The sequence below is a fragment of the Austrofundulus limnaeus genome, unplaced genomic scaffold (assembly GCF_001266775.1).
Source record: "Austrofundulus limnaeus strain Quisiro unplaced genomic scaffold, Austrofundulus_limnaeus-1.0 Scaffold1543, whole genome shotgun sequence".
Lineage (NCBI taxonomy): Eukaryota > Metazoa > Chordata > Actinopteri > Cyprinodontiformes > Rivulidae > Austrofundulus > Austrofundulus limnaeus.
The window spans coordinates 20,752-37,393 of record NW_013953945.1 but is presented as its reverse complement, the minus strand read 5'-3'; the positions used below and the strand labels follow the sequence as shown (position 1 = coordinate 37,393).

General features: G+C 40.4%; 1 protein-coding gene and 1 long non-coding RNA gene across 3 annotated transcripts in view; one reads left to right on the top strand and one right to left on the bottom strand.

The window, feature by feature from the left end:
- LOC106535725 (serine/threonine-protein phosphatase 2A 56 kDa regulatory subunit beta isoform) overlaps positions 1 to 16,642 on the top strand; it is a gene marked incomplete at its 5' end in the record, with an annotated part of 38,879 nt that overhangs the window by 2,831 nt on the left and 19,406 nt on the right. Inside the window, 1 exon segment of the mRNA XM_014032793.1 lies at positions 16,278 to 16,474. Coding sequence (XP_013888247.1) covers positions 16,278 to 16,474 — 197 coding nt within the window.
- The window catches only part of LOC106535726 (uncharacterized), a 20,184-nt gene continuing 3,548 nt past the window's right edge, over positions 7 to 16,642 (bottom strand). Inside the window, exons 2-4 of one of the 2 annotated variants that reach the window (XR_001312475.1) lie at positions 3,846 to 3,922; positions 2,780 to 2,902; positions 7 to 803 (exon numbers count right to left, since the gene is read on the bottom strand). This is a non-coding gene — a long non-coding RNA (uncharacterized LOC106535726). The remainder of the gene's footprint in view (positions 804 to 2,779; positions 2,903 to 3,845; positions 3,923 to 16,642) is intronic. The other variant, XR_001312476.1, reaches the window with a different exon arrangement.

The window sequence follows — 16,642 nt, the reverse complement described above, 5'->3', positions numbered from 1 at the left end:
CAGTGTCTCTGTCCTCAAGATCACAGTGTGTATGTCCTCAAGATCACCAGTGTCTCTGTCCTCAAGATCACCAGTGTCTCTGTCCACAAGATCACCAGTGTCTCTGTCCTCAAGATCACCAGTGTCTCAGTCCTCAGGGACCAGAATGTCTTTGTCCTGATGATCTTCGGTGTCTCAGAAGAGACCTCATTGTCTCTGTCCTGATGATGTTCAGTGTCTCTGTCCTCAAGATCACCAGTGTCTCTGTCCTCAAGATCACCAGTGTCTCTGTCCTCAAGATCACCAGTGTGTATGTCCTCAGGAACCAGAATGTCTTTGTCCTGATGATCTTCGGTGTCTCAGAAGAGACCCCATTGTCTCTGTCCTGATGATGTTCAGTGTCTCAGTCCTAAGGGACCGGTTTTGTCTTTGTCCTGATGATCTTTGGTGTCTCAGTCCTCAGGGACCAGAATGTTTTTGTCCTGATGATGTTCAGTGTCTCTGTCCTCAGGGACCAGAATATCTTTGTCCTGATGATCTTCAGTGTCTCGGTCCTCAGGGACCAGAATGTCTCAGTCCTGAAGAACCACAGTGTCTGTCCTCAGGAATCTCAGGCTCTGTCCTCAAGATCACCAGTGTCTCAGTCCTCAGGGACCCCATTGTCTCGGTCCTGATGATGTTCAGTGTCTCAGTCCTCAGGGACCAGATTGTCTTTATCCTGAAGAACCCCAGTGTCTGTCCTCAGGAACATCATCATCTCTGTCCTCAAGAACCCCAGTGTCTCTGTCTTCAAGTGTGTCTCTCCTGGACGAGCCACGTGTCTTCTGGAGAAGATATTTATGGTCAGATGAAACAAAGGTTTGTGTTTGACCAAAGAGACAAAAAGTCCACGCGTGAGACAATAATGTGAAGCCTTTAAACTTAAGCATGGAGGTGTTAGCATCATGCTGTGGGTCTGTTGTGCTGCTGGTGGCTCTTATCTAATCACTCCACAATACAAACAGCTCTGACTTTATGACATCAGTATGATATTGTGTATAATGGGTGGATGTAAACTTCTTATAGGTGTCTTCTAGTCCTGTCCCTGGCTGTCTTTGTCCTCTCTGAGACACAGGGTGGCTTTGGTTTATGGAACATTTATAAGCGTTCTGTGGCCTGCTCTTATTAAATTTTACTATCAGTTAATTGATCACACAGAACACCTGAGTTCCAGGTAGAAGCTGGACCATATGAAACACAGAGTTCTGGTTCTGAAGGGGTCCGTGTGAAGAGCTGTCCATCCTGATGGTACGTCACCCGTCATGCAGACGGTGGGAGCTGCTCTGTTGTTGCCGTAGCTCTGTGGTCCCACAGCTGCTGTAAATACGCAGAGGACATTTTGATCTACGCCAGCCCGTTGGGTCGACTGTGAGGCTGCAGACGATCGGGATAAGATGAGCTGTCATTGTCAGACACGGTGTGTGCGCTCCGTGTTTCCTGCAGAGCCTTCACTCTGACAGACTGCGCGTGTGTGCAGGAGAAGTGATAAGAGCTGCTGAGTTAAAGCTTCAACCGGTCGCTCAGTCGTCTGCCGCCGAAACGTGAACACGCGATCAGACGTTAGCCGAATATCTCACAGCTCTCCGGTTGGATTTTAATTAAAGTAATCTTTGGATGAACATCTGCAATCAGTTAGCTTTTGGAGCTGATCCAGTTCAAGAAACACAAAAATGACGTTTATCTCAGCCAATAATACAGATAGGGAGCTAATTTGTGGTGGTAGTAGCTTGGAGTCATTCACAACACATAATCTGAGCGTTATGAGCTCAATCATTATTGTACTTTCATTATTTTATTTAATACAGGAATTTTCAACAGATGACTTGAATAATGCTTTAAGCTCTGCTGCCATCTTGTTGATACACCTACCTTTTTTTTGTTTGTGTTAAAAATGTGTTTTGTCCATATTTTATGTTTAATCTTATTCTTTTATTGCTTGCTTTTATTGTGACTGAGTACATGTTTCTTTCCATCATGTGCAAATGTGAATTACGTTTTACCACCTAACGTGTTGCCTCTGTGTCTGTTAGTTTCTGTTTCCCAGGGTTCATGCAGGTTTCAGTAAGTTAAATTTAAGACCTTTTAAGGACCATTTAAGACCATTAGTAATGACATTTAAGACCAAATTGATGCATTAACAGAAACATTCAAATGGTCCCAGAAATTTTATAATAGAAACCTTTTATTGCTATCAATTTAGTTATTAAAGAATATTTAATTTTAATACAAGAACACTAAATTATCGGTTTTCAACCAAGTGAAAAAAATCACTGATATCAAGTCTCATTGAAAATACACTTTCCCATGTTTAAACAACAAGCAGTGGACATGACTGAACTTCTATTTTTTGAGCAGGTAAATAAGCCGCTGTATGTGGGGGGTTGTAGCGGGAAAGAGGTCAAAAACATGGAAGTAAACTGAGCCATTTTTGCCTGCAGTTATCACAGGATTTGTAGTTTAATCAGGACCAGTAGCAAACTTAGCACTTCATGAAGACTGATCATGTCAACCTCTGATTACGACGCTTAACTTTATTTATGCAGCCAACGGTTCTCAGGAATGATCAAAAGTAGAAAAAAATTAAGACTTGACAAAATTAAATATAAGACCTTGGATGAAAATCTGGGTCTTTTAAAGACATTTTTAGGCCTAAAATTTTGATTTTCAAATTTTAGACAATTTTTTAGACTTTTTAAGACCAGGCATGAACCCTGGTTTCCGTCACGCTTTAATATTAGCATCCATGCTAACTGTATTTCACCCCTCTTCCTCCAGTTCTTTGCGAATTTGCTCCTCATCCTCATTTTCGTCAAGATCCTCGTCGTCTTCCTCCGTAGTTCGAGAATTCACCCACACATCTCTGAAAAATGTTGCCATTGTTGTCCTAGAAGTTTTGCAACAAAATTAAACTTTTAGCTTTTCCTTGGCACGAATCTGCCCACTTTCCAACCCGTCAAAATAAAAGCAGTAACATGTGACGGTTTAGTTCAATAACTTATGGTTTAGTCCCCAGATAACACGTTGATTTAATGCCTCCAACATCACAGGACTTACAGTGTGATGATTGTGAACACGTCCATTGCGATAACCATGTTTAAACGATATATCATGCAGCTTTGGTGTTTAAAGGGGCAATATTATGTGTTTCTCAGGCATACATTTAAATATTATACCATAATAAAGTATCTATGTCACCTTTAGCTGTTATTAAAATGCTGTTTTTATGTTTAAATAGAAAATAAACTTATCTTCTCATCACTTCCTCTTCCAAACGCCTTAAAATTGGCCTCTGTCTGAACCATCTTCCGCTTCTGTCCCGTAAGTTTCGGTCGGGGGTGGTGGTCGCTCATGCGCTATAATTCATTTTACTTGGCATCTGAAAATACATTTCCTCAAAGGTATTTTGAATCTGAAAAGAGCTTCACTGAGTGAGCAGTAGTGTTAAGAGCAGCAGACAGCTTAAGTTTCACTTTCAGTTTCCTCTGTTACTGCCGAGAGCCTGCAGGAGTCATGGGCGGGGTGTGGGGTGGGGGGTGGGGAGGCGTGCTCAGTGATGAGGAAGCTCGGCTTAAAGACACGTCCCAGGGGCGATTCTGGTACCAAAAGGTGTTTCTGGTCCCCACCTGTCGTTTTGCTCCTCAGCATGGCTTCCTAAAAATGCTGCAGGATTTCTCAAACATGCATGAATGAGTAAAAGCAAGGCTTTGGGCATGTTTTTTATGAGAGTATAATATCATAACATGATATAAAACTCAAAAAAGTTGATTTTATATGATATTGCCCCTTTAAGCATAGAGGGCGTGTCAGAGGAATCAATACTTTTGTACCTTTCTGAGTCCTCGTACTTCTGCTGTTTCATCTCTCCAGCTCTTCCTCGTGGGTCGACTGTATTTCCTGCAGATGCCTGCAGCACAAGGACATTGTATGTGTTCATATTTACACACAGACTACAGTCTCCTTCCATTAACCCTCTCTAATGGAGGGGAGACCTTTCTACTTTCAGGGATGGGATGAGACACCTCTTTTTGGGTTTTTACACCTCATTTCCCTCCAGCTTTAAGCTTCCCATCAGGCGCATGAGTGAGGGATAAGCAGTGCAGTGATGTACCACACCTCTAGTTCCGCCCTGTCTTAGCACACATGCTGCAGCCTTCAAACAGTGAGGCCCAGTTATTACATGGCTGCTGCGGCACTCCTACATCCCCAGGAGGAGCGGATAGTAAGATCCTGCAGCAGTGTGCAGGAGGAGAGTTGGCTGTGGGGAAGTCTCTAACAGGCAGTATGTGGGCCAAGTGCAGACAGACCTGTAGGTGTTTTTTTCTTCCTTCCAGCACATTATATTCCCTCTGCTAATAGAGTAGTTCAGCTCCTTCACTTAAAACACAGGGTGAAAGGTTATTATTGTCTCTAGTTTTAGGCTAAAAATATAGAACAAGAGCCACAAACAGACAACATAAAAACACTGATTTACTATAGAAGCAAAAAAATATATCAATGTGTTTACATTTTCTGCTCTGTGTCCAAGAGAGACACATTACCAGTAGGTAATGTTTCTTTTGCTGATTAAAGATCAATCAATCAGCAGTCAGCCAGCCAACTATTTAGTCAACCAACCAGTGGTGGGCACAGTTCCCCTAAAGCACTAATAGGGGAACTAATTTCATGATTGTTACCTTTTGCTAATTTTAAAATTTATTAGTGGATTAGCACTTGCTAAATTTATGTGCTAAATTTAGAAGCACTAGCTGAGGTCTTTAAATGTTACTGATCAACGTTAATGTTAACAGCTGATGGTGAAAGCTATTGCACATTTTGTTCATATGTGTGTCACTTATCCACTAGGTGACAATACTGTATACTGGCAATATTTGAACACAAATAAGGCTGTGGAATGTCAATGATAAGTCTTAAGAGAGCAACATGTGACTCATGTTGTCTGTTGAAGAATGTTCATGGGTTGACTGGGTTATTTTAGTGCTTTAGAATTAGCTTTTGCTAAAACGTTCAGTGTGCTTTAGAATTAGGGGACCTAATTATTTGAGTTAGTGTTTTAGGGCTAGTGGAACTAATTTTTAGATTAGTGATGCCCACCACTGCAACCAACCAACCACCAGTCAGTCAGCCAACTATTTAGTCAACCAACCAACCACCAGTCAGCCAGCCAACTAGTCATTCACCAACTAGTCAGCCAACTAATCAGTCAGCCAACAATTCAGTCCTTCCACCAATCAGCCAACTAGCCAGTCAACCAAGTCAATTAATCAGTCAGTCAACTAACTTTTCAGTTTGTCAACCAACCAGCCAGTCAGACAACTATTCTGTCCTTCAACCAACCAACCAACCAACCAACCAACCAACCAACCAACCAACCAACCAACCAACCAACCAACCAACCAACCAACCAACCAGTCAGCCAACAAGTCAATCAATCAATCAGTCAGTCAACCAACAAGTCAATCAATTAGTCAGTCAACTAACTTTTCAGTTTGTCAGTCAACCAACCAACCAGTCAGTCAGTCAGACAACTATTCTGTCCATCAACCAACCAACCTGTCTGCCAACTAGTCAGTCAACCAACTAAACACCAGCCAGCCAACTAGTCAGTTAACTAATCATTCACTCAATCATTCAGTCAACTAGTCAGCCAACCAAGCAGTTTGTCAACCAACCAACCAACCAACCAACCAACCAACCAACCAACCAACCAACCAACCAACCAACCAACCAACCAGTCTGCCAACTAGTCAGGCAACCAACCATTTTGTCAACCAACTAACCAATCAGCCAAATTGTTTTTGCAATGTGTTTCTCACAATGATTAAGACAGAACAGCAAAGAAAACTTCTGTCTTGGTAAATGAAAAAGAAAAATGTTAAGATGGCGTAAAGGTGCATTAAGTTAGTGGTTCTGAAAAATAGGAAGTTCCTTTTCAGTAATTTCACTCAGTACAACACACAGTTGTATACAGGACACGCGTGCCCTCGTGCGCCTGGCTGAAGCCACCTCTAATCACGTCTTTAGACCGGTGACGTGGTGACGTTGAACGTCGGGTGACAGGCTCCGCCTTCACCCTATAAGTTCGGAGTCACCAGCGTCATTACTCAGTTCTATCACCCTTTACCTCGCAATAGTCACCTCTAAACCTGAGCTCACATAGCTGCTGCTAGTTAGCTCAGCTTCTAAGGTTCTTAGGCTAGCTTTACTGGTGCTAACCGCGTTACCTGCTAGTTCGTGTGTCTGCCGCTCGACGCTACTTAAGTGACCTTTATTTTCTGCTGAAAATCTGTTTCAGCTCAGTGCTCTGTCTAACCAGAGACCAGTACTTTCCCCCCTCCCTGATTCAGCTCCCCCAAGGTAGCAAACACCAGCTTGCTTTCCTGGTGTTGGTGCCATCACTATCAGGCTCACCAGACTAAAGGTTGAAGTCCTGCCCAAAGTCTCATTGGTAGTACAAAGTTGCAATCAAGATTTGTGGTCACACCATAACATGTTCACAGAAATGTGGAACCAGAAAGATTTATAGAGCTTTTAAGGGGTTTTAAGAATTTTTAAGAGCCAGCAATCCCCTTTGGTCTCCTTGTAACCTTCCTACAGGACCCCACATCAGAAGATCTGAACTACTCCTTTAAAAGCATTCAGAATATCATCTCATGATCTACTGCTCTGACCCTCAGTAAAACTTTTAGTTTCAGCTTTAGTTTCAGAACAAGCGTCTACCTGAAGGTTGGAAGGGCTCGTCAGATTGTCGGAACGTAATTGCCGCGTTTAAAAATATCAGCACGTTGTAGAAACGGGATCAGGGTGGGATAAATGAGGATGTGGATTAAATAAAGCCTCGCTGCAGGTAGAAGTGTTCACTGTGCACAGAAATGTCTCCCAGCCGGCGGATAACCGTGATTTGTTTAGAGGCTGGTAATAGGTTCGACATTTTTGGGTGTTATTATGCAGTATATCAGTAATCATATTCAGAGCTGCCTCAGAACGTATTCGCACTAAGAAAAATGTTGCAGTCAAATATTTATTAAGGCCTCAGTGTGTGTTTCTTATGTGTGTATATGTTTAAATGTAATCCTGGGACAGTTTTAAGTCTATCTTGGGATTTTGAACATTATTGCTGCAAGCAGCTTTTTTCAGCTGAAAGAGAAAACGACTCTCAGCTCAAACCCAACCCAACTGGTCGTTCTCCCAGCATTTTTACTCACCTCTTAATGCATTTCTAACTGCAGCATGAAGCGTAGATGTTTGACGGCGTGAAAAAAATGTCTCACAACGTCAGGCAGGTTTGAACGGCCAATATGCCTCTCTTCTTTTAAAAATTGAAATGAGGTCTTCAGCTCACGTGTTTCTGAATTTAGTAGTCACAAGGCGATCATATGAAAACTGTTTCTGTAAAGTTGTCACCAGAGGCACTGGTTTTTCAGGTCCCAGTTACCGAACAACAGCAGATTAAAAAAATATAAATACGAAGTCCGGCTTCACCGCAGTTGTTTCTTACACCCAGCCATGGTGTTGGATTTCTACTCATCAAAAATTTATACCCACTTGCTTATTATTCTCTGATTCCAATATGAAAGCTGCAGAACAGCAGCTGGCCTAATTGTTGTTTTGTAAATGATTCAACACACTTAGCCTCGGTGCTCCTATCTGGGTGCTGATTCTTTAAAAAAAAAAGCTTTATTGGACAACAATACCATGACCAGAGTTAAACGTAAATTACCATAATCTGATTTTTTAAAAGAAATGTATACATAAATAGCCATGCATTATATTCTGTCCTTGACATTTCTGTCATCTGCTGCCAACAACAGTGACTTTTAAAAGCCTGCTGAGTGGCTTCAAATAGCTCTGACGGATGCAGTGTTGGAGTGTGAAATCCTCTCCACCTGCGCAAAAACCATTTCTGCTGGTTCTGTCAGAGTTTAAGTGTTTCTAAAATCCTTAAAAAAAGCCTGCAGGTGTAAAACGAACACTGCAGACGATACGAATGAATTGTGAGCAGGAACAGAGTGGAAGCTGATGGGCAGGACAGGAAATGTTGTATGGAAACTTTAACTGAATTAACTGAAACTTTAACCCAACAAATCTGCACTAAACCTGTTACATGTTGCTATTTTCTCTACATGTCCAAGTGATATAGGTTATCATTTTTTAAGGATGTGGTACCAATCACTGCATAGTACAGCAATAAAATCAGGTTATTTTTGTCAAGATTATATAAAAAAAATAAAAATTCCAACTTCATAGTTAAAGGCCTACCTTCAGTATTTTAAAATCCAGTTAAATTTTATTTTTTTCTATCAATTCCTGTTATAACCCAAATTTAAGCTAATAGTTTTGAAAGATTTGTGCAAATGCTTTTCAGCAGGTCTGAGTGTGCTTTCTGCAAGCCTTCTGTTTCTTGTAGAAATTGCATTTTAAATGCTCCCACTGCAGTCTGCCTTGTACAAAAATACACCACTGCTTGTGTTTCATAACAAGCTCAGAACTGGGACATTTTCACAGCTAACAATGATGGGATTAGATGGAAAACATGCCGCCAGAAACCCACATCGGAGCCCTAAAAAGCACTCCATGAAAACCAACAGAGTAAAAATAAATGTTTGTTTATCCATTGTAATATGAGTTCAAAATATTTCCAAAAGGGTTCATGTATAAAATCCTGTCTTTGATGTCAAAATGAAACAAAGAAAAGAGAACTTTTAAATAACTCCATGAACAATTAAAAACATGCAGTTTTATGCTAAAATAATAAATAAAACATGTTTAAAGATAGGAAAAGTCAACATGCTAGGTAGCGCTTATTTAGCTTAAGCTAAATGTCAAACCACTTTGACAAGGCTAACATTTTAGCATGTTTAGCTACTTTCCACCAAATTTATTACAATGTTCTAAACATGGTTAATGTAAAAAAATGTATAATCTCTTGAAGTCATGGTTGTTTGTTCTTGGCAGCATTGGTCTTCATCTGACAGCTTATTCGCATGATAACAATTTTTTAGTAGCTTGTGTGTTAGCAATTAGCTCTGGTTTCAGTATTATAAAAAAAATAAGCCACATTTGTACTTTCTCACTTTTCCAGTGATTAGGGTTTATTTTAAGAGTAGAATAATAAAATCAGGTCTTTTAATCTTTGTCAAAATTTAGAACTAGCTTATGTCTGTTAGCATAGCATCTTTTGGCGGGATCAAATTTGGCGGGAACATTGTGATAACCACAAGTTCTCCCATCTATTATTGCAGCATAACAAAAATTACATTTTTAAAATCTTTTATTATAGTTCAACTATTTTTGTCTGCTTTGTTTAATTTTGGGTTTTGATTTTTTCTTTTTGTGTTTGTTTACATTGACTAAAATTGCTTGATGTTTGTTAAACAGCAATTTATTGTAGCTTAGGACTTAAAACTTTATTTAATTGCATAAATAATGAAATTATGTTGCATACAGAAACATTACTCTATTTCTGAGGCACACGTTTAAAGTAATTTTTTTCTTTTAAATATTTTTTCTACGTATTTTTTTAAATCAGAAATGTTAACTTTAACATAAAACATTCCGACACAGTGTTTACACATTAAATAAAATAAACATGCTTTTATTTATTCACTCAGCTTGTTTGTACATATTGTAATAATTAATGTACAGAAAGCTCTATTTTGAATGTGATGTTTACTGTAAAGCGGTCACCTTCTCACACAGATTGTATGTGGGTGATTGAATGACTGTGTGTGTGAGTGTGTGTGTGTGTGTGTGTGTGTGTGTGTGTGTTAGGTCCAGCTGGATGGCTCTGGGTGTTGGGTTACACAAGACGGAGTAGTTTTCTCTCTCTCGACTGTCTAAGATGAATTAAGAGGGAGGGTGGGGAAAGGAATCGAACGGATGAGAGAAAAGGAAATGACTTAACGTTGGGTTGACAGGTGGAGGAGGAGAGATGCCGAAACAAAAACGACAAGATATTACAGAGGAGATGTAATGAAAAGGCAAACAATGCAAGAAGCACAATCACTGCTGTCTCAGTGAAAGTCTGATTCTTAAAGGAATACAATGATGCTCAGGGAAAAAAAGCTCTCTGAATCACCACAAATCTCACGTCTCACGCTTTAATAATCAGTTGGAATCTAAGTAAACAAAGAAAATCAAATCCTGGACGGGTAGAAATGATTTACTTTTGGGGAAATTGATTATGAAATAGTGAGATATGAAAAGCAAAACCTTTATGACATGAAAAAAATCTGTTTTGGCTTCCATTTTTAATCATGTAGCTTTAAAAAAAAAATCAAGATTTATTTTTCCATTTATTACATTTTCTTCTTCCAGCAGCAGCAGTCCAGAAAGCTGTCGTCTCCAGCTGCGGGAGCCGTGTGCTGTCTGCAATTTATGTTTACATTTCACAACCAAATATTGTTTCAGAAGACATCTTAATACCTTTAGCTCCTTCTCCACCAGCTCGATTAGTTATTTCAAACTAACTCATCTTGCTGCAACAACTGAGTCACTAAGCAAATCATTTTGCTGATATTTGTTGGCCTCGTAAATATAAACCTGTATTAATAAACTAATCTTGAAAACGTTTCTATAAAAGTGCCTCCCTGTTTAAACACGCTGCCTCTGCAGCGTAATGTGGACGCTGCATGTGTTATTGAAGGGGATTAGATTATTTAAAGATGGACTTTAAGTGCGTCACATAAACCCCTTAAGGTGATATTTATACCACCCCCTGACTTTTACGCTGCGTGTCGCGGCACCGTCTTAATAGCTGCTGTTCCCATCTACTATATATAAATGTATTTTCCTCCCCTTTACCCCCCACCCCCACCCCCCTTCCTGTCTTTTCCCATCCCTCTTTGCGTCATCCTATCTGTGCTCCGGGTGCTCGGTGACAGAGGTGCAGAGGCGGTTTGGATGTTAGCAGAAACAGAAGCTGTCTCCTTTTTCTTTCTGTCTCTCTGTGTGTCACACACTCAGCCCCAAACAGAATAACTGTTATTTAAAGACCAGAGCTGCTCATTTAATCAAAACAAAGCCTCAGAGAGATGGATGGGTGGAGAGGAGAGGAGAGGAGAGGAGAGGGAAGGGAGGTAACCCAGTGATGGAAGGATGGGAGGGGGAGGAGGAAAGGAAATGATGTCATCTTTTAACACCATACCACTCCCCCTCGCCTTCCTTCTTCTTTTTTCCTCCCCAGATTCTTCCTCTTCGTCTCTCCAGCAGGACTATATTTAGATTTATGCAGCTGTGTGTGTGTGTGTGTGTGTGTGTGTGTGTGTGTGTGTGTGTGTGTGTGTGTGTGTGTGTGTGTGTTGGTTCTGCTTACAGCTCCTTTTTTTTAGACTGCACAGTTTTCATTACCTGACATCCTAAAACCTTTACTCAGTAAAGTGGAACCATAATAAATCCAGTGGTCTCCCAGGGGGTCTCTAGTGCCCATGTCCTGAAGTCACTGTGTGAGAGACGAGGACACCCGGACAGGTCTCAAGTCCACCACAGAGACATAAACACTCGGGGTGCAACGATACAGAAAATTCACGATTCGGTTCGGTTCAATACTTTAGTCTCATGGTTCGATATTTTTTCAGTACAAAAAAGAGAAATAAATGTCCACGCCCTTTTTAACTTGTAATTTATTTAGTTTGAATTGTCTGAAAACAAAACATACCTGGTAAACAATATTCAACTTAATGTGAGAGTTTAGATGTTTTAAATATTTGCTAAAGCTGATCTCAGCTTGGAGAAATAATGTTTAACTCTGACGGAATATGAAATATTCATAAACTCTTCACCTAATTCCACTTTGAGAGACTCAAATTTTTGCTCATGTATTGTGAGTCGTCATCATCATCATATCGTGGCACACCAGAAACACAGCCATGTCTTTGCTCTTATTATTTACTAACCTTTATTTAACCAGGCAAATCCCAATGAGATCACAGATCTCTTTTGCAAGGGAGGCAACCAAATGTGCATGTTTTTTGGTCTGTGGGAGGAACCCCACAGAAACAAGAGGAAAACATGCAAACTTCGCACAAAAAGACCCCAGGTCCGAACCGGGGATCAAACCCAGAAGCTTCTTGCTGTGAGGTATCAGTGCAAACCATAAAGCAACTGTGCTGTTTCATTGTTGACTTGACACAGGTTTTTAGTTGTTAGATGTAGCAGACTTTAGGTAAAACAAACAAAAAAGATGCTCCATGTTCTGGTTTTGATAATCATATTCTGGGCTAGCCCCCATTTTACCAAGTTGGGTTTGGTCTTTCTGACACCGGTTCTTGCCCGAATCCATGCGCACAGTTCTTTTCTCTGCAGTCTTTACTCCATTTTACCTGGAATTTCAAGTAGGGGTGTCCTGATACCAGTTTTTCCTCAAACTGAGTACAAGTACTTAGGTTTGGGTACGGATACCCTAGTTAAAACCTAAACATTACACATGATATATTTCTTTTATTTAGAACAAGGTGGCTCTCCTTTATAGGTCTACAGCTCCTTTGAATGGATCAAATCAAACATACAACATGATACCGGTTCTGAGTATTAGGGCAGTTTGGACTAGTACTTGTAAAAATGCTGGTATCTGGACACCACTAGTTTCAAGGTTGTTGGGGGCTCTATGGTTGTTTGTTCCAAATCTTTCCACTGGTTTATTCTGTATTTCCTGAGTGTTAGGAATATCTGTAAACATGTAGCTGTTAGAAAACTTTTCCTGGATTTTAAATGGACAGGGGTTGGTGTATGAGCATATGTTGGGTGAAGTGTCCCCCCCCGCCATTGTAATTACTTATTTTAAATGAAAAATACTTCTTGCATTTTAGTTCATATCGACTAATCGGTTCAAATTTTTGTTACAGTCACGTTAAGCAAATAGATGAAAACATCAAAATATATTAGTTTCACAGATTATTTTAGTTTCATTGTGATGTAAACCTTGTCAAACGCAGCAAAAAGATACTAAACAGGTTTGAATCAGCAACTAAAACAGCAGTTTTATCTTATAAACTCATTTTCTTTGCCTCAGGATGTGTCTTTGGCTTTCAATTCCCTACTCTTAAAAAATCTCTTTCATGTTTTTGTGCTTTTGCTCTTTCCCACGTTTGCTCTCACACGACCCAGAAGCCTCTCCATCCCCTCTCTTCCTCTCACCTCCCTCTCTACACGAGGCACATGAACAGTTTTCTTTTCCGACATCTTTTCACTTCAGTTTTTTTATATTCAGCCCCAGCACGGCACATCGTCATGCAATTACTCTCCATTAAAAATGGATTAGATTTCACCTTCACAGCCAGACTGCAGAGGGAGAGCTTTAAAATAAAAAGGGGGGATGGAGAAAGATGTTTGAGAACTGAGAAAAAGACAGGACAGGGACTGGAAGATTCAGAGGGTTAGATAATGAGAAAATAGTGTGAACTTTGTTGTCACACTTGTTCAGACTCACAAAAATGGCTTCAGTTCAAGAACTACTCAGTACACCGAGTGTCAGCTCCAAATGGGAACTAAACAAACAAAAAGCGGGCCAGAAGGTCAGACAGAAGTGACGGGGAAAGTTTATGCACATCACGTTGTAAAGGTTAATCAGGAAACGTCCAGAATTTAACCTCTAAGAGACATAAAACTTAACTAATGAATATAAATGCGCTGGTGCTTTAAAGAAAGCATCATCTCAAGTCAAGGACAGTTCTTGACTTTTCTCGATGCCAAAGGGAGCAGATGGTCGAGGTGTACCTGCAGGAGGTGAGGGGGTCTGGGACTCCAGGCTGCCTCCTCTTACACCTGGAGGTTAAGAAGGGTTAAAATTTAATTCGCTCCTACTGTGTTAATGTGTGTGTGGGTATGAATCTCAGATCATCCCTCCCAACTGCACAGTTAGTCTAGACAGCCACTGGTGAGCCGGTCCTCCTTTGATAGAGAAAGATTATCTGTTTAAGACTTGAACAGTATATTTATAGTAGTCTGTCTTATCAGCGTAACATATCTGAGATGTTATTTTAGGGGAAAAAGACCAGGTTCAAACGCATTTAGTCAGTGTTTTTGTTAACGTGAAGCTGATTTGTTACCTTCATTGAAGCCAAACATCTACAGATAGACGACTTTTCTTTTTTGCAGTTAAGCAACAGAAATAAAGAGTTGGCCTGGTGTGTTTTTATTTATAATTACTATATGTGGAAGGCTGAGGTGTGTATTCAGTTAAATGAAAGCCCAACATCTAGTGCTTAGACTCTGGTTCCAAAAAAGCAACATGGCTGCTCCCATAAACCTGGATCTTGTGAGAAAGCAGAAACACTTTGGTTTATCAGAATAAATTTCTGACGGCATGTTAGCAGGATGACATTTGCATCGGTATATGGGATTGACGTTCTTATCGAATGGTCGAAGTCAGTGGTATGCACAGTTTCACTAATCCGTTAATAGCGAATCTAGGTTTCCATTTAGCGTATTAGCTCTTTTTGCAAACTTTGGAAACCGTTAGTGGACCGATTAGCTTCCACTAAGTTAGGTTCCATTAACTTTAAGTTCACAAAAGAATTCACAGCTGTTATGCCATTTATCCCAAACTAAATAAAAACTATCCCCTCTTACAAGCAGTGCTGGACGTGTCAGGCACTGTGTAGCATGTAGCATCTTTAGCAGCTAAACTTCAAACTAAGCGTTAAAAAGAAAGAAAACATTTAACAAGATTTAAATAACCAATACAAACAATGACTGTGTAAAATGCAGAGACAGTATTTGTTGTTTGACTAACTTCAAACAATATTTTTAAAAATACAAATTTGGTGAAAGAAATGCTTTTATTATGAAAGGGTTAAACTGGAAGTAAACATTAGACAGAACTATACCTGGTTTGGATTGGCCAATTTGCCACAAATAACTCCACCCACTTTCAAATTAAACCAGTTGAAAACTTTCAGGTTTTTGTTTGTCTTTAACTGGAAGGAGATGAAGACTGACAGTTCTCGTAGCGGTTAGCGTTAACGCTAGCTAATTTTATCCGTTTAGCTTTAGCAGAGCTAAGATTCTTGTTTAGCAAATTAGTGGTTAGTGAAGCTAACATTTTGGTCGGCTGTGCTCACCACTTGTGGAAGTTGGAGAATATTTCCTGTCTTAAAATGTCTGTGGAGGGATTCTTCTGGTTTTTCATAAATCTCCTGTCCTCTTGGTGCCTGTTTGCTGTGAGTTCAGTCTCAGCTGTGCCTCCTTGTGTTGCTCCCTCGCAGCTTGGAGTACACACTCTCTGGAGAAGAGGCCTTTTAATCTGCTGTGACTCTTTATAGGAGTAGCCAGAACTGCAACTACATCTCTGATGGTCTCCAGGTCTTTTTTCTTCCAAACTCTTTGTTCAGTTAGTTAAATCGACTAACATCCGTCCAACTTCCTTGATCTTGGCTTACAACTTTCTCACAGAAGTCTCCTTGAACTCAAGTATGTCTCGGATGATTTCTGTGGTTACTCGTTTACATAATCACATTAATGACTAAAGCTCTTAATTAGTCTCTTCATCGTTGTTTGGTCTCGTCATCAGGTGGTAAACGTGGTGCTTCTGCACAGAAAACATACATGACTCGGCTCTTATGTAAGAATCTTAAATGTGGATGTTTCACTGCTATCTTTAGCCCTTTATAATCAGTCATCTGGTTACATCGAGAACAAATCAGTCCCATTTGGCTGCTGTCATATCCTGTAACTCTGATTTGCTTTGTGCATTTATTTATTTGATTCTGTGTGACAAATGCCCAAGCTGAGCTGCTAACTTTCACACCCACAGACTCCTGGAATCCTTTCATACTTCATTGTGTGATAAGCAATCAGAGGATTTCAGCTATTTTCTTTAACATCTGCAAGAAAACATTTTTTTTTCCTTGATTGTTTTGACGCGATGACAGGCAGCAGGTTGTTTTAACGAGCCAGCCAGGTGATCGGGAGGGTTTGTGACAGATGTTAGGACCGAGATCCAACTCGACAATCTGGAGGAAGGTGTGTGTGTGTGTACTTGAACGCTCTCGCTCGTCTGTGTGGGCTTGAGCAAATGTGTTTGTAGAGTAATACTCGTGCTCTCTTTCTCTTATTACCTTTGAGAGAACATCTATCCTGTACAACACATCCTCCAGCGCCTTTTCTTCTCACGCCAACACTTTGTCAAATGGTTTAACTTCCAAGCACACAAAAGCACCTTTTCAGGGATGGATTCGTCACCTCTTTCTTGTCTTTAACCTCAGTGTCTAACAGCTCTTTTTTCTTTTTTCCTCCTCCCCCCTTCCAACCCACCATCCCCGCAGACGCCCCGGTGGCAGAGCTCCACGACCTGTTCTGCAAGAAGCTGCAGCAGTGCTGCGTGCTGTTCGATTTCCTGGACTGCGTGGCCGACCTGAAGGGGAAGGAGATCAAACGCGCGGCGCTGAACGAGCTGGTGGAGAGCGTGGCCACGAGCAGAGGCGTCCTCATAGAGCCTCTCTACCCCGAGGCCATAAAAATGGTAGGAAGGGAAGGTCAGAGGTGAAAGGAGCTGAACACTTCACAAAAAAAAAAAAAAAAAAAAAAAAAACCAATGGTCAATTCTCATTTCTTCAAAGTTCAGTTTAAGCAAAAACTAGATGGCCCTCCTATATGAGGAACCGTTTCATTCAAAATTAAATAAATAAAT